The 23,309-nt window shown below is 44.1% G+C and overlaps 1 protein-coding gene and 1 long non-coding RNA gene across 5 annotated transcripts in view; one reads left to right on the top strand and one right to left on the bottom strand.

Annotated features, from left to right (window-relative positions):
• The window catches only part of ETS1 (ETS proto-oncogene 1, transcription factor), a 127,986-nt gene that overhangs the window by 82,987 nt on the left and 21,690 nt on the right, over positions 1 to 23,309 (bottom strand). For all 4 annotated transcript variants that reach the window (XM_077964646.1, XM_015116086.3, XM_015116087.3 and 1 more), the window contains one exon: positions 14,469 to 14,613. In XM_077964646.1, the coding sequence (XP_077820772.1) occupies positions 14,469 to 14,613 (145 nt within the window). The remainder of the gene's footprint in view (positions 1 to 14,468; positions 14,614 to 23,309) is intronic.
• LOC144334606 (uncharacterized) lies at positions 3,072 to 7,129 on the top strand. The gene is made up of 2 exons (XR_013404569.1): positions 3,072 to 3,419; positions 4,115 to 7,129. It is a non-coding gene; the product is annotated as an uncharacterized LOC144334606 (long non-coding RNA).

A 23,309-nucleotide genomic window follows, 5' to 3' on the forward strand; every position in this document is an offset into this window, starting at 1 on the left:
AAGACAAAACAATGATTATAGTATGGTGCAATGATCTCTACAATACATGTATTCACCAGTATCATGGGAACACAATTGGGGTCTGAACACAGGTATTGAGTATAATAAGGGCTGCATAGAGAGCTATGTAGAAAATAAAGTAATGGGACTTGCAACTGAATATGAAAATATAGTGGCCGTCTGCTGCTTTTCTCTCTCTAGTCTTTTCCTTCTTTTTCCAGTACAGGACCCCCCATTTTCCTTTAGGAAACTGTCTCTTTTAGCTCTGGTGGAACTGCTGATCACAGTACCCCTACACCTACTATTCACAAAGGTAGTAATGTCCCACATGGTGAATTAGAGTGCCCCACCCCCATTATTTCTTTCATTGCCTTCGGGATGTGCATACAGACCAGGAATTTTATATAAAACCATCAGGAACAAGGAATTCTTTAATGAGGTCTATGACTATGGACTTCTCTTCTTCCACCAAAGCAGACGTGAGCTAGAACGAGAGAAAAGGAAAAGGGGAAGAGGGAGGAGGAAGAGCAGGAAGAGGAGAGGAGGGAGGAGGAGAAGGGTAAAAGACTTGAGAAGATCATTGGATTCCCTAGAATCCCCCAGGCTGACTCTTCTACTGGACTTCCCATCTGTTAAGTCAGGAAATGCTTTCTTACGCTGAAGCTAGTTTGAGTCGGGCGTCTGCCACTTACAAACAAAAAGATCCTTCCTTGGCCAACACAAGTGTGAACGTATTTAAAAAAAAAAAACAAAAACAAAAAAAAAAACAGGGGAGAGGGAGTCATTAACTACCAGTTCTCTAGCCTGGTGATTGGTAGCTGATAGTGACCTTCATCAAAACAAGAGAGACGTTAAAGACACCAACAACCCCTCCACTAGCTACAGAGTTATAGGTTACAGAGTCAAGAGAAAGCAGCGAGCTCAGTTTTAAGTCTGAAGTATCTGTGTGTGACTCAGGTGAACACCAGTCACAAAAAATACCCATGGAAGACACCCTCCATGTATTAACCGTTAAGTGATGGCACCAAAATGCCTTCCCACCCTATTATTCTTTGGTTTATAGATTTTCTTTAGGACCAGCGTGGTGGCTCACACCTGTAATCCCAGCACTTTGGGAGGCCGAGATGGGTGGATTACCTGAAGTCAGGAGTTCAGGACCAGCCTGGCTAATATAGTGAAAACCCGTCTCTACAAAAAAATACAAAAATTAGCCAGGCATGGTGGCGAGTGACTATAATCCCAGCTACTCGGGAGGCTGAGACAGGAGAATTGCTTGAACCCTGGAGGCAGAGGTTGCAGTGAGCCCAGATCGTGCCATTGCACTCCAGCCCAGGCGACAAGAGCAAAACTGTCTCAAAATAAATAAATAAATAAATAAATAAATAAATAAATAAATATTTAAAGAGGTATTTTTTTACAATAATTTATTTTTCAAAGTAAACTGAATGTGATATATATGCACATAGAAAAGTACTAGTTCACAGTCAGGAAGAGGGAAAAGATTATGCATTTCAAAGCTACCAGAACAGTGTAAATTCTCTCCCCCATCTTTGCAGCAGAACTTTCCCTTCTGTTAAAGACAGGGAAAAATGATCACTCTCCACCTGCCCATTCTGACATAGACATTGGGAAGTTTGGAAAAGGAAAAAAGTAAGTGACCAGTAACAATGGGGGAGGTGCAGACGTACATTTCAGACCTTCTCTCAGCCCCAAAAATCTACTGGTTGAGTTTTCATATCAGCATGCCCAGCTCGTGCCTCCTTTTTGCCTCTCTCGCTGCAGCAGAATTAAAAGATTACTCTCAAACTCAACCGCTCTCCTTTCACATCTGGCCTGCTCTTTCCCACTCAATCATTTCCTAAAACATTCCTTTAAATTCCCTTAAAAGGTTGTGAAAATTTTATCTTACGTGATAGAACCAGAAGGATAATAATTAAAAAAAATTACTCATACTCCTTCCGAAATATCCTGAAAGATATTTGAGAGAGGAGGTAATTTATAAACTCTAATAATGGATTGCAGAGTCATATTTTCCCCTCACTAATCTAAATCCCTCTTTTTCCACTTAATCTCATTGTGTTCTTAGTCCTCAGTGGATCTAAAAAACAGCTGCTGACTCCCTAATGACATTTTAGGAAGAGTTAAGTCTACATTTGTATTTAATCTTAATTAACCTTATACTTAATTCCAACTTACTGCTCACCTAAAGCTCAATGTCTGTGAAAAATAAATGAAAACTCTGAAGAGGAAAAGTCAAGCAAGAGATGTGTGGATACATGTTATAGCACTTAATGGTATGGTACTATTAAAGCTGAGTACGTCCAAATTTTGGAAACTGCCCTAAATGTCATAAGAAAGTCAGTTCCTTGTATATTTTACAATTTATATTAAAAGCTCTTTGAGATAAAAATAGGTATAGAGCAAGCTGTTTCTTCAATTGCTTTAAAAACCTGTGAGATCAGAAAGGAATTTTGAAAGGGCAGATGGAAAAGTGATTAATTGTTTACTTAAAAAAAAAAAATATATATATATATATATATATATATATATATATATATATATATGGAATTTCCCTCTTCTGTAGCCCAGTTAGTAGGGCTGAGAGATGCAGGCAGCCCTAGGGAAATGTAGGCAAATGTGGATAAATGTACTGAGGCTACACGCCTAATCCCTGAGCCCCTCACCCCTGCCTACTCCCAGTTCTGCTCAAAGACACTGCAATTCCATTCTTTTCCAAGGCTCTCCGTCTCCCCGTCTCCAGAGCAGCAGCCTTGCATCACATTGAGTTTAAAATAAAGAAATGCTTTTCCTAAAGAATTCGCACACAAATAATCTCATTACCCCAGTGCTTAGGTTTATACAGCAGACGTCTTCTGCCAGGAAAAGAAAAAAAAAAAAAAGCGCTCTACACTCACTCACATGGAACAGCTGCGAGGAGAGAAATGGTATTTAATTCATTGTGAAATAGTCAACAATGGCTACACTGCACTTTTAAAAGCCTTTTGATAGTAAAACCCACAGGGAACAGCCCATCCTGTGTGCTGAAAAGCAGCTTCCCCACAATTAGTCTCTCTATTCAGAGGTCTGGGAAGTCTGTGTAAACTTCAGCACGTGCTATGTACACTGTGGGTAGCTTCAAGGGTATAACCTTTCAGAAACTTCTTAGGGTTTAGTCTTGCTCAGTGACTCTGTCTGCTCACGGAGCTGGCTGGTTGCGGGGAGGGGAGGCGGTGTAAGGGGACAAAGGGAGTATGATGCTTAGGTGAAGACGTAAGCAAACCCTCTACACCCTAACTGAATGCCCAACAAAGGAAAAACCATTCTCTGGAGGAGCTTTGCAAATTATCAGGCTTCCTCGTGCCCTTAAGTGACCAATATTGGACTCCAAGAAACCAGACAGAAGATACAAAAGAAATCAGGTAACAGTGTCTTGTTTTCCCTTTCTCATCCCTGTGGCATTTGTATGGGTCTCTGCTTTGTGGGAAAGCTAGGAAATCTTATCTATTCTTATCCTGGAGGTGGGCAATTGTCACAAAGGGTGAGACAGCAATGAAGATGTGAACAAATGTTTGGGCAGGCAAAATGTGTATGGTGGTTAAGAACATACACTTTGGAGGAATATTTACGTTTAATTACCAATCTGCCTCCCAGAATTAGGCTTCTTTGGGGAGGTAAGTCTTATTTATCTCATCTGTAAAATGGGAATAGTATCACCCTCATAGGAATGTTGTAAAAGCAAAAGACCACATATGTGCGATCCTTGGCATACAGAAGGTGTTTAATGAATGGTAACCACTGTACCTCTCAAGCAGCTCTAGAAGAACAGGCTTTATTTTGGACTTTCTGGAGTAAGCTTACTAGAATTGGAAGAGAATGGGCTATGAGCTATTTTTCATCTATATTTTAATTTATAATTGATCAGTTAAGAAGCAACATAGAAATATGCACAGATATCTAACAGGAAGTTCAGAGGGATCTAAACCATGTTAAAAACACAACAAAAGATTAAAATTCAAGAAAATATTGCATCATGGTAGCTAGTTTTATTGTTCAGAAACTTTAAATTCAGAGTTTTCAAAACCCAAAGTATTGATGAGATGTCCAAATATTTCAGGTATGGTCGAAGTGAGCACAACAACTTTCTACTATTTCTAATCTCTACTCAACTCTCCAGGAACAGCCCACAGTCATTTCTGTCTCAAGGAGCCAGCCACTTTCATTATAAAACCCAAAATTCAACCAGTGGACATTCACCAGGATGCGAACTCTAAACCCTGCTCGGCTAAGAATATCCACCTGATGTATTGACCAAAGATGAAAATGCTAAGACATTGCTGGGAAGTTCAAAGTAGTTGACTCGGGTTGGGTAATCTGTCTCGACTGGAGAAGTCTGAAAATGGCCTCCACTTTTCTAAGTGAGTTTGTAGGAGTAGATGTAACAGTCAATGGTTCCAACAGAAGCTGATGATCAGAAATGAGGGCTAAGACTCCAAAAGAATGACCTTGGTTCAGGAGCAGTGAGCTGAGAGAGTCTGTGTAGCACCCAGGAGTTTCTCTGCCATAGTCATTCCTGTATACAGTCTCTTGGCCATGAGGGATTGGTTCCAGGACAATCCCTTGCCTAAGATACCAAAATTCATATACGCTCAAGTCCCTGATATAAAATGGTGTAGTATTTGCAAATAACCTATGCGCATCCTCTCATACACTTTAAGTCATCTCAAGTTTACTCATAATACCTAATACAATGTGAATGATATGTAAATAGTTGCTATACTGTATTGTTTAGGGAATAATGACAAGAAAAAGTCAGTACATGTTCAGTACAGATGCAAATATTATTAACGGGTTTTTTTGTTTGTTTGTTTGTTTGTTTTTTGCTCTGAAGTTGGTTGAATCCATGAATGCAGAACCCATGGATACGAAGAGCCAAGTGTACATTGTTTGCAGTGGGGAAGGGGTTAGCTCTGAATTTCTGTACCCCTATTCCCTTTAGCAGCACTATTTCTACATCTTTTCTTCCCTACATGACATAAGGATGCTGGGGAAAATCTATTGTGCACTAGAAAGTCCATGAGACGCAGGTCACAGTGTGACTTTCCTGTGGTGCTTTGACACAGACTGAAGCTCCCCATCCCTACCTCCAGCTCACTTTAAGGAGGTCCCAGGTCCACAGTTTTCCTGGGGTGTTTACAGAGATCATCCTGAGGAGCATGAAATGAAAAAATATGTTAAAGAAAAAGGAGAGATCTGGCTAGCCTTTGGGTAAGGCATCATGCTTCTGTCTCAGAGACAATGGAATGGAAACAACTTCCAGATTTAAATACACTCTCTTGGGACTGACCAGAGCAGGGAGAAGGGATTTATAGGAAGGAAGTTTATACCAGAGAATTCATCCCAGTTCAACAAAATATGCATTGCGTACTCTAGAAGTACAATGTGCTAAGTGCCGCAGGAAGGTACAAATGTACCTTTCCCTTGGAACAGTAGTTTTTAACCTCTTTGGGAGTCTCAGACAACTTTAAGATCCTTAAAAAAATTTCTGCACAAAATTTCAGCAGGATCACACTTTCCTGAAACTCCCCTGGGCAAGAACCCCAGCTCCATGACAAACAGCAGGTCTAAGATATGGCAAAAAGTTGTCAAGATTGATTTTTTTTTAAATGTATGAGGTATGTAAGATACCCAGTAAAAACGGCAAAGGAACTCTGTAGCTACTTAAATCACTGGTATTTCTGCCTCTCAAGCACTACTTCAGCAAGTCTCAGGAGGTATGGAAAAGACCAATGACACAGCTTTGAAAATTGGTGGCTTTGTTTTTTCGTTTTGTTTTGTTTTTTTAATTCCACCTAACAGAGACCCCAAAGTCCTGTTTTCTTAAATAGCAAGAAAGTTGAAAGAGGCAAACAATTCTTCAAAGGTCATGAGGAATCTAACTGGGATGTCCAGGAATGGAATGGGAAAAGCGTATGCCTATTTTAAAAAATAGGGATGGTGGGGAGGGTGTGGCCAAATGACTAGATCAAGATATGGGACTGAAAGCTGAGGGGCCACTCACACTGGCAGCTTTGGGGACAGCCAAGGTTACCCCATGCTTCAGTGGGAAGGTGATTTTTCTCAGAGTACAATTAGGCCTCATGTTTGACTGTTGACCTCTGTCCCATGAGCTATGTAAGTTCTTCAGACAGCAGTGAGGGAACAAGTCAGTGAAGATGGAACCCGGAGGCATTCAATAGGGAAAAAAAGAGGGAGAAAGAAAGAAAGAAAAAAAAAAGAGCGAGGAAGGAAGAAAGCAAAGGGAAGGGAAGGGAAAGGAGTGAAAAAGAAGTGAGAGAGGAAGGAAGAAAAGGAGGGAGGGGAACCCTGGGCAATTACGGTAATGTATGAAAAGGTAACCTATGAAATCATGAGTTAAGAGCCTTCTCCACGCCATGCCTGGTGCTTTGCCATTTCCACATTCAATACGGTGTTGTTGTTGTTGTTGTTGTTGTTGTTGTTGTTGTTGTTTAAATTTCTCCCTTCACAGTAATTCTGTGAGGTCGGCACTATTATATTACAAGCGAGGAAACTGAGGCTCAGAGGGTTCAGTGATTTGTCCGGGGTTGCACAGCTGGTGGATGGCAGGGCTGAGACCTGTGCCCCAACCAGCCCTGCCCAGCTCTCTTGATCCTTTGTTAAACGGTAACGACACACACTCTTACCTATCTCTCTATCTCCACAACCTATCTAGACCTCCCTGTAACCTCTTGCAAAACTAAATCTAAGCCCAGAATCTCTTCTGTTCCAACCGTCTGTTTCTTCAGCCCCGCTTGGGCACAGGCGCTGCCACAGGCCGAAGGGCGAGGTTCAGGCCGAGGCAGCCCACGCCCGTCCTCCGCTGCCTCCTCTCCTGGGAGTGGAAAGCTCGTCCCGGGACGCCCCAGCTCCCGGCCGGCTTCGCCTGCGCCCGCGTTGCTGGCAGCGCCGGGGTTAACCCGCCCGCCCTGCGGAGCAATGATTTCTGTTTTATTTCAGCAGGGGAAGTGTGTGCTGCCTGATTAGCCTGATGGTTTCCTCTTTTCCCATAACCTCCAGACCCCCATGGCCCAAGTGTTTACTCTCTGAAATAAAAAATCTGCTGGTGTTTTTCTTTTTGTGTGCTCGTGTATTTTGGGAGGATTGCAGGGGAGGAAGGCGGGGTGGGGTTAGGGACCGGGAGGCTGGGGGAGGGGAGCGGGCCGCCTCCTCCAGCTGCAGGCTCCGGGCTGAGACCCCTGGCTGCAGTGCAAGAAAGCAACTTATTAATGAGGGAGCTGGGTCTCCTGCCTCGGCAGCTATAAACACAGTGAACATCTGGAGAGAGGGCCCGAGTCTCCAGGCGGCCAGACACAGCACTACAGGCTGTCCCTGCGGCGCAGTCCGCCCCCACCCTCCACTCTCACGCGCCCCTCGCCCCTCTGCTGGGCTCCGGCTCCCACCTCATCCGCCCACCCGAAGACGTCCATTCACCCAGTGCCGCGACCCAAGCCGAGCGGGGCCTGACGCCAGCCAGCGGCGTCCACCGTCCCACCCCCGTGCGAGGAGTTCCAGGAGAGGGGTCAAACTGCTTGAATCGCATAAGAACTCGGTGCCCCAGGGACCTTTTCCCAACTCGGACTAAATATTTGTGGTTTGAAAAAGTTGAGAGAACGTTTTTTTCTCTCCGCAGCCCCCTGGGAGTCCCAGCGCAATGCTGTTACTTCCTAGGATGTTCGAGAAGCTGCGAGTCCGAGCGCAGGCCTGCGGAAGGCTTGCCTTTCCATGGTCACTCCACGAACCCAGCCTGGAGGCTTGGGTTTCTCTGTCTTGGTTTCCTTCCTTCCCGGGGACCTGGAGGGGTGATTTACATTTGTAAAGGCCTTTCCAAGCCCTCCTTCCTCGGGGCTGTTGGGGTCACTCCTGAGAGCATGGGGTCTCTGGTCTCTAACCTGGGTGTGCAGCTCCTTCTGGTCCTCACTAGGCTGGCCTCTCCTTTCACTGGTGAAATGAGGCACAGTGAAGGCACAGTGGGCAGATGCTAGCACATTAGCCTTGAGCAAGGTGAGAGTGGGCAGGACTCAGACGTCAGTGGGCATCTGGTTTCTTTGATTCACCTAAATCCACACTCCCACGGTGGTGAAAGGAAAAAGAAGAAAAGCAGCGTTTATATATTGGTCCCCTGTGATAGGCCATGACCTTTTAAGTATACTACCCTCATGCAGTGGGCACAAGAACTCTTTGGAAAGAGTGTATTTCACCTGTGAAAGGTGAGGGTTGGGAATCTCAGTGGACTTAGCCAAGGCCGAGGGCCCCTACCGGGCAATGCTGATGGGTTCCTGAGGCATAGGCTGGCTCTTCCCACAACACCAGGCCAAACCCTCTGCTTGGACTTAACACTCTTCAATTATACTCAAAATGTATACCCAAAGTCCTTGTAATCTGAATATGAAATAGTACCAGCTCAAAAGCTACCAAGGCAGCAGGAGGTGGGAGGAATAAGAAAGAGGCCATGTAGGAAGCAGGAGCAACTTCAGGCCACAGCTGATCAGAGGCACGTCCTCCACTTACTGAGTATCCACTTACTGAGTACAGAGTCAGGCATTCGCAGAATCTCAGTATCAGATGAGCAAACTGAATCAGAGCGAGTTTGCAGGAGACATCAGGCATGTGGACTCTCCCTAGTGGACTGCTTGGGCTAGGCTGGCCTTGCTTTCCTTCCTCTTTCCAACCTCTGGCCGTCTCAGAGATGGGATGGGGATATGTGGCAAGGCTGTTCCTGCATCAGGCTTCTCTCAGTACTGTCCACTGGGAGTAGCTTGTCAGGGCAGCTAGGCCCCAACCTCTGCCTTCTGTGAAAGGCTGGAACCTAAGATAGGGTTACAGCTTGTTCCTCCCAAACAGCACAGCCATCCAGGCAGAATCCTTTTGGTCCACGTTTCCCCATCTCCCTTTATGTTTGGACTTTAGACAGGAGTTTAATTCCCTAGAGAATATTTGGGCATTAGCATAGACAATTCCTCATTGAGCTGGAAAATTGAAAGAATAATAAAAAATAAACTCTGAGACCACGGAGTGGCCCAGTTGTGTTTCCAATTCACTTCGCCTGGACTCCCTATAAGTCTTCTCCGAGAGGAACAGTCCAGCCTCTTCTCAGGGACAGCATTAGTCCAATATTGTAATCGTCCAATGTTACAACATCTGCAAAGTGGACACACTCTCACGACCAGAACTGTTCTGAAGAACAAAGAACCTGACACAGACCCTCTAGAAAAGAAAAGCACACCCTGAATGAGGAAAGAAGAGAGGGGTGCAGCAGATGACAGAGTCTGAAACACCATTCTGTAAAACCACAGACCTGCTATAAGAATAAACATTTCAGAGCAAGGTGAGTCTCCATTTAACAAGTCTTTCTGGCACTCCCTCAGCGTTCTCAACACTTAAAAGCCAAATTGGAGGCATCTGTGTTTCCTGCTGAGACGTCCCACCTGGTTGTGGATAGCCCTTTCCAAACATTGGCCCAGGTTTGATCTCTCCCAGCCGCTAGGCCGTCTGAGAAAGCCCCAGGAGGGACTATGAACTCGGACCCTCAGCATATCTCCCATTTGAACTTCCAAAGTTTATTTGGGAAAGACATTCTTTAGTTCCACCATTTTGTTAGTAAATTTGTTTTAGAGATTTTAGTGAGATCCAAAGTCACACATTAACACTGCCAAACTTTATGTCATAAATAAGTGTAATATTTCATATGGAAACCATTTGCTCTAGTATGTAAATGTACACCCACACACACACTTGCATAAAAGTTGTTTTAAAGGAGAACTGAGGCTTCCCATTTTCCATATATCTTCTCAGCATCCTGGGCGTGGCACTGGTCACCAAACGTGTTCAACCAATCAGTGGGTCACTCTCTGACTCAATGAAACGCAGTTTGGACTCCCAAAATGCACTTCGGGACAATGAGTCATAATAGCAAATATTCATATCAGGCTTGCTAAGTGACGGCACTGTTTTATGTTTTACACGTATTAGTGGTTCTCAAAGTGTGATCTCTAGACCAGCAGCATCAGCAGCACCTGAGAACTTGTTAGAAATGCAAATTTTTGAACCCTAGCCTGGACTCACTGAATCAGAAACGCTGGGGGTAGAACTCCATAACCAGTGTCTTAACAAGCCCTAAGTGATTCTCATGTACCCTGGGAGTTTCTGCTTCAATAAGTCTAGGGTACGGCTCAAGATTTTGCATTTCTAACAAGTTCTCAGATGATAGTGATGCTGCTGGTCTGGGGACCATGCTTGGAGAATCATTGGTATGGATCCGAAAACTGGGTTACAAAGATTAAGTTGTCTAAGATCACACAGGTAGGAAGAACTGATGCAAACACAAGCGACCTGAGTCCAGTGTCTGGGTTCTTTCCTACTACACGAAATAAATGTCCTTTCTCATGAAGGATGGGAAGTGGCAGATAGGCTGTGAATGTGGCTCAGTGAAGGCTTTGCTGTGTTCAGCGACCAGAGACACAGCAAACTGTATTCTACAAGAAGAAAAACTGTTGTCTTGTTTCTCAAATCGAGGACCACGGTAATAAGACTGTAGGTTCCTCCTCATGAAGGTAAGTTGTGCTTCCTAGGTTCTCTAGCTCCAGGCTGCTTCCCAGCTCTAAGCAAGTATTTTGCAAAAGTGTAATTTGCTCACAACATCACATCTGTCAGTTTGCCTTATTCCAGACAAATCCGTCCTTGAAATGAAAAAAAATTTGATATTATAACAGTTTGGAAGAGTGCTAAGTAAGCATCATATTTTCTGATAGAAACTATGACCGCTCATGAGCATCAAAATTGTGAGGCTAATATCAAATATGGACCGCTGGCATTGATGGGATGGATTGAGGTCTTGTGTCCTGCGGGCTCAGTTGGGTCTCTGATGTCAGTTTTGGAAAACAGGCAGTGTCTGACTTCAGCTAGGTCTGGGCACCCCTCTGAAGCTCACTGCTACTACCCTGTCTATCCAACAGGACTGTGGGCAGGAACTAGTTATGACAGTTAATGACAGTAAAACGTCAGTGAGCTCTTAGAGACAGGAGCAAGAGACTGAAACATAAAAATGATTCTTGTTATGATGGTTGGAGAGAAAGGGCTGAGGCTGAGGGACAGAATAGAGGAAGGGAGCAGAGAGGAGGCAGGGTCAGTGGCTCCACTCCAGTCAGACTATAAACAGTAACAGACATTTCAGCCATGTCTTGTGTAAGAGGCTCCATTGATTCACAAGGTTCCCTAACAGAAGGATGACGAGAAGCTGAGACAGAAAGGACCCATTCATTCATGCAGAACACCAGCACTCAGCCCCATTGGCTCTCGCTAATGGCTCCAGGCTGATAGGGAGGAGGGGGAAGAGGCGGACGGTAGGAGGAGGCAGAAATGAAAGAAAATGATGACTACAAGATTGTTGTGAAGAAATGTACAGCTGCACAGGCAATTGCATGCAAATGTGGCTTCCCTTTTTAGCTGTATAGCTAATGTCCTCAGATTCATCTATTTTTCTCTTTCATGTTATCTTCCCCTCCCGTTCTTGCCTTGTCTTTTTCTGGGCTCCCCACTTTTTTTCCCTTTCCCATTCATCTTTCATCTTCCTTTCCAATTATTCCCTACCACGCCACTAATATCCACCTTTATTTTCTGTCCATTTTCACACATCTTTCTTCTACCACACCCATTTTATCATCTATTTTGTCCAATCGATTCCCAACAGGCCTTGGCGCCTGAGTATTCTCTCTCACTCACCTGGTAAGGCTTTCCCTCATTCATACTTTCTCTCTGCTTGATTCTCTCTTCCCCTTCCCTCCCACCCTTCCGCCACCCTCCTCCTCCTCCTCTTCTTCCTCCCCCTCCTCCTCCTCCTCCTCAGCCTCTGCCCCTTCGTGAATAGGAACAACATTCTGAAAAGACTTGCTCATTCCTTGATGGCCCCTCCTGTCAGTATTCTCTGCACTGACAGATGTGTAGTCGTTGGAAAAGAAGTTCATTCATCCCTTCTGAGAGCACAAACGTGAGGGGGGAGCAGGGGTGGGCAGTAGCCATGAGACGGAGGACGGGAAGGAAACAGAAGTTATAAATAGGATAAAAGAAGATGAAAAAAATGTCGAGTATTTTTTCTCTTTCTTTATATTCAACACATCTCCAAGGAAATGTACCACAGCTGGAGAAATCATTGGTTGGTCTATGTCTTCATCTCCCTTCCCTATAACCCCAAGATCCCCATCCAAACAACACCCATCGCTGAGGAGAGCTGGACCACAGCCCAGAAATAATCCCTCCAACTCCTTCATCTGGGAAGCTCAAAAGTTAAAGGAGGGGCTAGAAAGGCTCAGGGTTCTTGCCAAACATTTCCATCAGAGGGAGTCTAGGACAGTGGGAACTACAACCACCACATTTGTGAAGAGATTGCCCCCAACTGGTAGGGGCCACACCCCAATGGAAGCTGTGTGCCATCTCTGAGCTGCGGTTGATGGTAACCCAGGTCATTCTAGGAATGGTTATTCTATGCCCCAATCTTCTCAACCTACCAAAAGCCGGGGTGACCCCAGCTTCCTTCTTGCAACTATAAACTATGAGAGGAAGATGCTATTATCCTGCTATAAGTCCTTGCATTTTAAAGCTGTTCTTCATATGCTTCCCAAACACTGTCTCATAGGCCATGAAATAAAAACGTCTTTACCTTTGAGAAACTTAACAAAGAGCAGCATGAAAAATCATCTCCACTTGGGAGTGCATGTACTTCTCAGTTAAGGAAAAGGAAGGCCATGTCTCTTTGCTATGAAGAAGAGACATTCTGATCTTCAGGCTACGAGCAAATAGAGAAGGTCTCAGCCATTAATAAGATGTAACTTGTAGCAAGCAGAGACCCTCCAGAGCTGAAAGTGTTAAATGAAGGCAGCTTTAATCTCAGTTGCACTGGGAGATATAAGACTTAAGCCTTGTGGCATTAATAGGATTCAAGAATTAGACAAATATAAACACAACCATTTTGACCTTTTGCTTATACAAACAAAATCTATTTTGTTTAGAATTTTAAAGGATCACTTTTCTCATGTCCTCAAATTTTTACTCCTTAAGTCTAACCTGTGAACAGGTACAAAATCCTCCCAGCTCCCTTGTGAAATGGCTAGGTAGCTGAGACTTTTGTATTTATGCTTAGAGGAACTGAGATACCAAGCAGAAAGTGACAGCATAAATATTATTATGTCTACAATCCAGGGCAGTGCCAAAGAATACCTCAAAGATCAACGGCTATTGAGTCAAGGGAACGTGGGACACAGGAATTGATTTCATTCTGCCCCGGAGAGAAACCAGGCAAATGGAAAGCTACTCCCCATGCCTCCTCACCCACAACACTCACAGCCCACAGAGTGCCACAGCATCTTGCCCTTTGTCTGTTTATTCCTGATGAGCAATAAAGCATGGACAACAAAGCAAACATTTATTTTACTTCTCCACTGTTATTTAAGTAATTGACCAAAGAATGTTGTGGGGTAAAATAACACTGAACCAAAAAGTAGCCTTCAAGTTAGTGACTCCCCCTGCCATGCCCTGCCCAGGTCATTCCCTAGAATTACGTTTTCCCAACATGTAAGAGTAATGACATTTTTATACTAAGAATTCATCCTGGGAGAAAACACAGATTTTGACTGGCTATTTGGTATTTAAATATGTTATCATAACATAGTCTTATGTAAAAGTGAACTTAATATCTGAATTGATCATTTCAAAATCCCCAAATTCAAATTTAATCTTTTTTGTTTAGGAAAAAAAAAAAAAAAAAACCACTAGCTGGTAAACCAAGGACTAATGGAATTGTGAGAAACAGAGCGTCTCCTGAAAACCGCATGGAGATGAGGACCTCAGACTCCTGAGGTCCCTGGGAATGTAGATCCATTGATTTGAGAGCTCTCTGGAGGAGACTCCCGCTCACCAGAGGGCAGCACTGCCACCAGCAAATGGAAGGAGAGAAGGGAGAGAGGGACAGAGGCAAAAGAAGTGGGATCCGGTGGACACAGACAGAGAGGCCGGGAACAGTGGAAACAGATGACCATCGAAAGAAAGCATGTTATTTAAGAAGGCTGAGCAATTCACACAACTCTTTTTGTTTATCCAGTTCAGACTCTGTGACTGCAAAACTTCTAGGCTCTCTGACAACAGCCAAAACGGGTGTCAGGAAATGCAGGGTAGGCAAAACTGTTTGCAAGGTGGAGACCTAAAGCAACCTTTCTTGGGCCCATTCCTAGAGTTTAGACTTCCTGTCGGGGAATAAAGTAACCCAAAATTTATGGAGAAGGCCCGGGACTTTCCATTCAAGAACAATAGCATCCGTACCCGCATAAGCCATGGCAGCTGTTATTTGAAAGAATGCAGCCCTCATCAGATTTCCATTGTCCTTCAACTCTATCCTCATTCCCAGCTTTTGTTTACGTTCCTACCTGAGACACAGTGTTCAAGACCAGTAGGAACTTCCTGAGTTGCCATCTCATCCCAAAAGGGGTAGCAAGGTCTTTGCTGGTGATAACTGGACTGGAAACCACAGGTCATTCGAGGATCTTCATAAGTGTTGCTAGGTCCTTGCCTCTGTGCAATAAAAAATAGAAGAAAACTTATTAGGAGGAAAATCTCAGCATAGCCCTAAAGGAACTATGACTTCATATCATCCAATCACATGTAAGTAGGAATCATCTATAGATGAACAGAACCAACTATTGTTTTCTTCCCTTAACCCCCCACATAAAGACACAGGGAATGAGAAGAATTTCTCACTCAGACTATATATGCATCTATCTTCCTCCATTTCTTCAAGTTTTTAAGGACTACTTTTTCTGGCCTTCAAATAAGAACTCATGGTTAATAGCAGGGTGGAATGCTGACCATCTTGAATTTATACACTCTTGGCTTATTTTTAATGGTACCTTACTCTGTAAAAACATCATGAAAGGATATTCTTACAAGACTTACTCCACTACCATACAACAAGTAAATGATAAATACTAAAGAAAAAAAAATGGACCTATGTAATAAAATTCACCTCATTTTTTGGTTAATCAGTTTGTATAGATTTTAAAGACATTGGTTGCTAGGCAGAAACTGTCCATTTCCCCCAATTTTCGAGGACTTGTGCCACACTCTTAGTAGTTTTATGAACTCCATAAAATATACGATCCCAATCCACGTAGCACTCTCTTAAGGAAGACAAATGTGCTATATGGAAGGTCATGTTTTGCTGTGTTTAAAACCCTAGCCTTTGAAGCCAGGTATACATAATTCAAATCCCAGCTCTTCCACTTACCAACATGGAGCCTGGGCCTGATCCTTAAGCCAAACCTTAGTTCATGCAATTGTAAAATGAAAATAATAGAAACTGGAAACATGTACATATAGTTCTAGCTACTCGGGAGGCTAAGGCAAGAGGATCACTTGAGCCCAAGAGTTTGAGGCTCAGTCAGAGCAACATAGCAAGACCCTACCTCTAAAAATAAAATGGAAGTAATAATACTTACCTCATGAAGTAGGACAATTGAATGAAATAATGTATGAGATAATTGTATATAAAGCAAAATAAAATACAAAATTGCATTTAATAAAATTATATATTATATGAAATGCACGTGATAAGTATGTAAGGCCTGGTCTTCAATATAAGGTAGTCATTATTTTAATTTAAGAAATCCTTAACATTTCTGGAAACGGGCACATAGGTTAAAAACCAAGACACAAAAGGAAAAGCAGCAAATTCACAGAAAGAAGATTTCCTGAGAATAGGATTCTAATCTACACTGGCCCATCCTCGACTTTCTTTTTTCTTTTTTATTATTACTCTCTCGGGCCCCTGCACCTTCGTAAAAACCCCAACTAAGAAAACCAAACTCTGCTAGAATTTAATATGGTTAAATCTATTGACATTACGGTCCCAATAAATGTAGCTCATAAGATGGTATTCTCACCCCTGAAGACTAGCTTGCAACTCCCAGAAAGATTCTCCAATTGGAGAACTTATGTCCTCTCCTGAGCATACAAGAATTCAGTACTACTATGTTAGATTCAGTTGCCCACTATCTGCTCTCTTCCCCAATTTGCAATGGCCCATTCACTTAAGTTCAGTAAAAATAACAGAAGAGAATATATTGGCACAGAGAAAAATGACAATGGACCCAAAATGTAGAAGAAGGTTCCATGCACATGATATTGGACCTGGTTTTCCATAATATTCATAAAATCATTCAAACTAGAGCTGGACGAAGTTTACTTTGGGGCTGTTTATCTTCCAACTGTGTTAAAGGTACTGAGGATGTAAGTGGGACTCAATGGAAACGTCACCAGTTGTGTTGCATCAGAGGCTAACATCCTTAGCCTGCTGTTGCCAGGGGCCTTGATGAGCACTGTGAGAATGTAAATGGAGCAATGGTAGATTTGCCACCTATACGTGTGTGGGGCCAGGAGACAGGGGAACCATCAGCGAGAGTATACTACTGAGCATCAGTCGGAAAATGTTTCCTGGCCAGGCACGGTGGCTCACACCTGTAATCCCAGCACTTTGGGAGGCCGAGGAGGGTGAATCACCTGAGGTCAGGAGTTCGACACCAGCCTGGACGACATGGTGAAACCCCGTCTCTACTAAAAATACAAAAATTAGCTGGGCGTGGTGGCAGGCACCTGTAATCCCAGCTACTAGGGAGGCTGAGGCAGGAGAATCGCTTGAACCTGGGAGGTGGAGGTTGCACTGAGCTGAGATCGAGACCATGCCACTGCACTCCAGCCTGGGTGACAGAGCAAGACCCCATCTCAAAAAAAAAAAAAAAAAAAAAAGAAAAAGAAAGAAAGAAAAGAAAAAGAAAATAAAATGTTTCCTTAATTTTGGATTCAAACCATTTTGCTGGAATTTTATTTAATGCTATACGCTCCTGAAGCAGCTACATTAAATACTTCTTTTGGATTCCCAACAATAAGCAGGTCTTCAACAAAACTTTGAAACCGAATCAATTCAAAACACACTTCTTAGTCTTATAAATCAAGCCTTGTGCTCTCAATTTATATCCTCATCTTTTTCATATTCCTTTAGAGCCTTTTTCAAAATTTAATGTCAAGTATCAGAGTTGTAGGAATAGGGTCTTGAGTAAGAAAATTTTGATTCTAAATGCTATGAAGAACTCTAAGTTACCCACATCTGTCTTCTTTTGGGACAGCATGCATGGTTTGCCAAAAACAAAAGATCCTTGTAAAGTGGTAGGTAGTATGAGTTGGTTCTTGTAAGTAGGTAGACAGGTAGTTTGTTACAGGCCCTGCTAGGGTGGTGGGAACCTAAGAACTTGAATTCAGATTTAAAAGTTTGGGTTTTCTCTGCTAAAGAAAAGCCACTTGAAGGCAAGGTGTAATTGGCAAAGAGGGGCTGAAGAAAAGTGATCTGGGAACAATGTGCAGAGGACAGAGAGAAGGTAGATAATCAGTAAATTTGTAGGGTACAAAATAATGTGGGTCCACACCTGGGTGATAACAGGGTAGCCATATTGTAGGTCAACTCACAGCCTTTGAGTAACAACCATGCACAGAATCAGCTTGATTTGACATGGTTGGTTTTTTTCCTCGAGTCTCTCTTGCCCACAGCTGGGCTCTTGGTCAACACGTTTTTTATTTTATAAATGAAACCCTCTGTATATTTTTAAGGCATAGTTCCTCTGTAACTGTCCTCTGTGGAGCCACCAGATCCTATTTTTAAGAATGAGAAGGCAATAATGTACAAAACCTACCATTAACCACGAGAATCTTTACTAGGGGATGCTCCTGAGAAGCCTTTCATGGTCTTGTTATCTAGACACCTGCCTGTTTGTTAGACATTTCATGAACCGACTTAATAACTATTTCATAGAGTATGAAAATGATATTTTTACTCAAGAGAACCACATTACCAGTTCCAATTCATTATGAAACTGCCTCAGTTAAGGAGAAAAAAGCAGGTTATTAACAGGTCAGAAATCTGGGCAGCCCAGCCCCCACCTCATTGCTTGAAAAAGCCACCACACCAAACAGGTCCCTGCTTACCAGGCCTCTTCATTGGCATCTTCCTTTCTTGGCTGCAACTGTTGATGAGTCAACAAGATGCAAGCAACACTCCCCATCTCTGCCACAGTTTTGAGAAAACCATCTGACAGGTTCTCACTCACCCATCCCACAGGTGATTGCCCAAAGGACCTAACAAACATCACACACCTGTTCAGTGCCCCCTGGCACTCTGCACCGGAGATGGTCTCCTTTTTTTTTTCTTTTGAGACAGAGTGTCACTCTGTTGCCCAGGTTGGAGTGCGGTGGTGCGATCTTGGCTCACTGCAACCTTGATCCGCCTCCCGGGATCAAGTGATTCTCCTGCCTCAGCCTCCCAAGAACCTGGGATTACAGGCATGTGCCACCATGCCCAGCTAATTTTTGTATTTTTAGTAGAGTCGGGGTTTTATCCTGTTGGCAAGGCTGGTCTTGAATTCCTGACCTCAGGTAATCAGCCTGCCTCGGCCTCCCAAAGTTCTGGGATTACAGGCGTGAGCCACCCCGCCCGGCCGTGCTGGTCACTTTTAATCCTCACAACAATCTTGCAAGATTAGCATTTTCATCTTCATTTTACAGAAGAGCAAACTGAGGTTTTAAGAGGCCAAGTAAATTTCCCAAGGCCATGCAGCTAAAAGAATAATAGAGACAGAATTCTAACCCAAGTCTATTTGATTTCAGATTGTCTTTTCTGCTACATGCACAACATGCAGCTTGCATGGCTTAAGTACAAATTGCTCAAGAATGGTAGTTACTGTTCCATAATAGGTACTCAATGAATTATGGCAATGCTCACTAATGGACTAATATATTCGGTGCACCTAGTCTATGACAAGTATTACGTTAGATGCTAAGAATACAATATAAGCAACAAATAAACCATAGCCTTAGGAGCATACAGACAAGTAAACAGGAAATTACAGTGAGGGATGTGACAGAATTAAGTACCAATGTGTAGGGGGAGGGGAATAGCAGCAGGGAAGCCTTCCTGGAGGAAGCAGTATAAGGTAATAACTGTAAGATTGAGTAAGATTTGCCCTAAAACATTCGATGAAGGGCCATGTGAGCAAAAGAAGAGGAACATCGACAGGTAAAAAAGAACATCGACAGCTATGTAAGGAGGAATAAGAAAGATTCAGGGAGGTGTTATAGAGAGATAAAGACGGTATTGTTTGGAGGTGACAAGCATAAGGGAAAAGTATGCCCTTGGGCATTGAGGATGGTATCAGTCGAGGGTAAGGAGTAAAACTTCAAGCCGGAGGGCAGGGTAAGACCACAGTGTAGAGAACCATGCAGGCCAAACAGGAATCTGGCGTCAGGAGAGAGCCACTAGAGGCCGTGCTGGAGGCCTGGGACATGGTGAAGCAATGCCTTCAAGAAAGACCTATTTGATGGTGCTGAGTAGGACAGATGGGGCAGGGCAAGAAGGCGAGGAGGCTGACACAGGTCAGGAGCAGAGCCTTGCTGAGCCACATTGGGAAAAATCAGTAACACTCTTCCTGACTTTATTTAAAATTTTGATTTTTTTCATAATAATGTTTGCATTAATTCTGATTTTTAAAAGATATTACATTAAGATATTGCTCAACTTGACTACTGAGTTTGGGGGCACCCCATGTGGGTGCCTCACTCACCTCACTGTGGTCCAGTCCTGAAGAAAGAGGTGGGCCACGGGTGTTGAGGTGAAGAGGAAATAAGAAATATTGGATGTGTTTTAAAGGAAAAATCGACATGATTTTATGACTGACTGGTCATAGGAGATAAAGAGAGGAAAATCCAAGATGCTACTTAGATTGCTTATGTTTATGTAGTGAAAATGGTGAATCTAGGGGACATAAATAAGAAGAGTGGAAGACAATGTCGCCTTTGGTTGAGTTCAGATGGAGTGATGGCAACTTGGTGGAGGGTCCCTAAGGAGAATGCACCATGGGAGAAGACAGGAAAGAGTCAAGCTAGATCTAGCAGCAAAAAGGATGGAGTTAGAGCACAGCTCAAGGAAAATGGCAGTCAGGACAACAAGGGCAAGAATCGAAAGTGGATCTGTAAAGCTGCTGACAGTTAAGAGGAGAAACAAGGGGGGAAAAAGCACAAGGAAGTACTGGTTGAAGACGTAGGAGGAAAAACAAGCAAGAGTACAGGATCATGGAAGCCAAGAGCAGAGCTTTAAGCACCGGGGGTGGTGAACAAGAGGCCACTAAGAAAAGGGTGGTCTCGGCCAGACACGGTGGCTCACACCTATAATCCCAGCACTTTGGGAGGCCAACACGGGCGGATCACAAGGTCGGGAGTTCAAGACCAGCCTGGCCGACAAGGTGAAACCCCGTCTCTACTACAAGTACAAAATTAGCCGGGTGTGGTGGTGGATGCCTATAATCCCAGCTACTGGGGAGGCTGAAGCAGGAGAATCATTTGAACCCAGAAGGCAGAGGTTGCAGTGAGCCGAGATCGTGCCATTGCACTCCAGCCTGGGTGACAGTGCGAGACTCCATCTCAAAAAAGAGAAAAGAAAAGAAAAGGGTGGTCCCCAGGCAGCCATGGAGCAAGGGGTTCCCGTGGGCATCTTAGGAAAACACACACCTCTTCTCTGCTCGTCACACCTTGTGCTGAGCCGTGGAGGAAACAGCATGGCTCTCCCTGTCCTCTTGGAAAGAGGCTACCAGGGGACACGAGCCCACAGCCTCAATGCTCCACCCATCTAATCCTGGGAATGAAATGAAGCCCCAGAAGTCTGGCAACTAGTTGGTCAGTGGACACACCTTGGTCCTGCTCTGCTCTGAGGTGAGCCAGCCCCACAGCTACCACCTGGGTCGACCACCACCACCATTCCTGCAAGGAAGCGCTCATTGGTTTGTGACTGTTCCCCAGCACCACTTCCCAATGCTTCAGAGTCAGGAACTTGGACCTTGCTAGCCCATTCCCTCCTCCACTGCCCATGGTCATCTCCCTGGAACTGCCTATTCACCTGTCCCCTCCAACCAGTCACATCTTAAAGCCATTCCTTTTGCTCATAGCTTTCCCCCTCTCCGCCCCCCAAAGTCCCCCAAAATTGAAAAAAAAAAGGAGAATATTTTTACAACAGCAAATCATGAACACGAGGAGTCTGTGTCTGTGGAGTGGGTGATCTAGTCTTTCGGTCAGCTTCTGTCCGTAGCAGAACATCTTCAATGTCCACATGCGGTGAGTAACTCCCTCGTTGCTCACCTTCGGTATGTGTTACTTGGAGCCTAAACTCCATAGGAGCAAATCTGTCTTTTCCTTGCTTGACTTCAGAATCCTAGGGCTTAGCCTTAGTACAGGGCCATAAACACGTAAGACACAATAGATATTTCTAGATGCTAGTGCTTTCTAAAAATGCTTTAAACTCAGAAGCAAGGCTGAGTCAACACTGGGTGGATGGGCACTGTGATCTGCACCATGGAGATAACTTTGTATTATTTTTCTAGGAATGTCAGAGATGCTCATGCACTTTAACAGAAAGACACAAGACTAGAAATCAAGCATCCTAGGGGTTCAAGTCCTGCTCTATATTTAAGGAGCTGTGTAACCTCCAGGCTGTTCCTTAACCTCTCTGAACCTTTGCTTCCTAAGGAGGTCGGCCTCCATGATCTCCAAGTTCCTCAACAACTCTGTGTCATTTTTGCTGATGCATCCACATTCTTTCTCCTGACCTTATGACAGACAACCTTCATTGGATAAACAGCCACACCACGGTGGGCAAGCCTGGAAAGCCTAAACTTATCAGAGTCATCATGTGGGTCTATGACATACAATGTGCCCTTGAAATGCAGGAAAGGCCTTACGTTGTTTGTCTTCATTCTCTCCCGAAGCCCCGCTCCAACAGTTTTGTCACCATCTGCCCACGTTTCAGTAGAGAACAGTGAAGCCCAGGAAGAATCTTGCTACTGAACAGTTGTAGGGGCTCTTACCTGCCAGGTGCTCAGGTAAAGTGTGTGCAATACCTAGGCCATTTCTCTGCTTAAACCCTTCCTCCTAGTTGCATGTAGTCACCCTTATGCGACTCCACACACTTCTGATAAAGTCTGGACTTCCTCATCCTCAAAAGACACTTTAGCACCTCCGTACCCTGCCAGCCCCTCTACGGATGGACCGTTTGGCAATGGTGAGGAACAGTTTTGGTCAGAGCGTATTTGGCCTCAGAAGGACACGGGCAAGGGTGTGGTTTCTGGGCACATCTGTTCGGAGGGCACGTTTGTTCTGCTCTCTTGAGAGGCAAAAGGGAAGGAGGCAAACAGAACCACTCCCCAGCTCTCCGGAGTTTGCTGATCAAGCCTGAGGGTGGTGAGGGGGTGCAGCCACCAGGAGAAGCAGGAACAGACAAAATAGGAAACTCTCAAAGGCAGTTTAATTTTAGACTCAAGGCCAGGAAATTCTTTTTAAAACAATAAGAGTAATGGGCTTGGGCCTTGGTGAAAGTGCAGGCCTGACACACTGCAGGTTTCTGCAGAAAAAAGTCTGAAGCCCAGAGGGTTGTAGAGAAGGGGATGTCTAATTATGCTCTTAATGCAAAGCTGTGCTGGCTTCCCTAGGGACCCCCTGGGGAAGCACACAAAGTAAGAGGTGGTGCAGCCAACACCATTACTACATCTCATACCAGCCTGAGACCAGGACAGCATCCACTCACAGCCAACACTCACTGAAACAGGCTGAAGGACAGGGAGGGGGTGGGACTTGAGGCCACAGTCCTGGGGGCCTGCAGTTGACACTCTCTTGCTGAGAGGTTTTAGGTGAGAGGCATTTGGCAGCTTCTAGATCTGCAGGTTTCAGGTTGCCCCTCGCTTAGCATGAAGCCTTCAGACGCCCAGTGGTACCATGGGTGACAGCTTTAGGCATCTTGTGGTATGGAGATGGAGGCTGAGGCTGACTCAAAACCTTGTTACGGACACGGTTGGTAGAATTTGCCATGGCCAGAAGACTATCCAGTAATTTCAATTTGCTGAGCAATCTGCACAATGGAGTTTGGGTTTTTTTGTTTGTTTTTGTTTTCCTGGAATCAGGAAAAACTAAGTTTTCATAAACAAGGCATATAAATACATGAATGAAAATACGTTATAAGTTCTTACATATCACCAAATATCTAATTAATTAATTAATTATTTAAACGTGTTTGTAAAGAGTTGCTATGGATGTGTCCCCCAAATTTATATGTTGAAGTGTAAAACACCAGTGTGGTAATAGTAACAGGCGGAGGCATTCTGAGGTGAGTAAGTTGTCGGGGCAAA

This window comes from Macaca mulatta, chromosome 14 (genome assembly GCF_049350105.2).
Source record: "Macaca mulatta isolate MMU2019108-1 chromosome 14, T2T-MMU8v2.0, whole genome shotgun sequence".
In the NCBI taxonomy this organism is placed as follows: Eukaryota; Metazoa; Chordata; class Mammalia; order Primates; family Cercopithecidae; genus Macaca; species Macaca mulatta.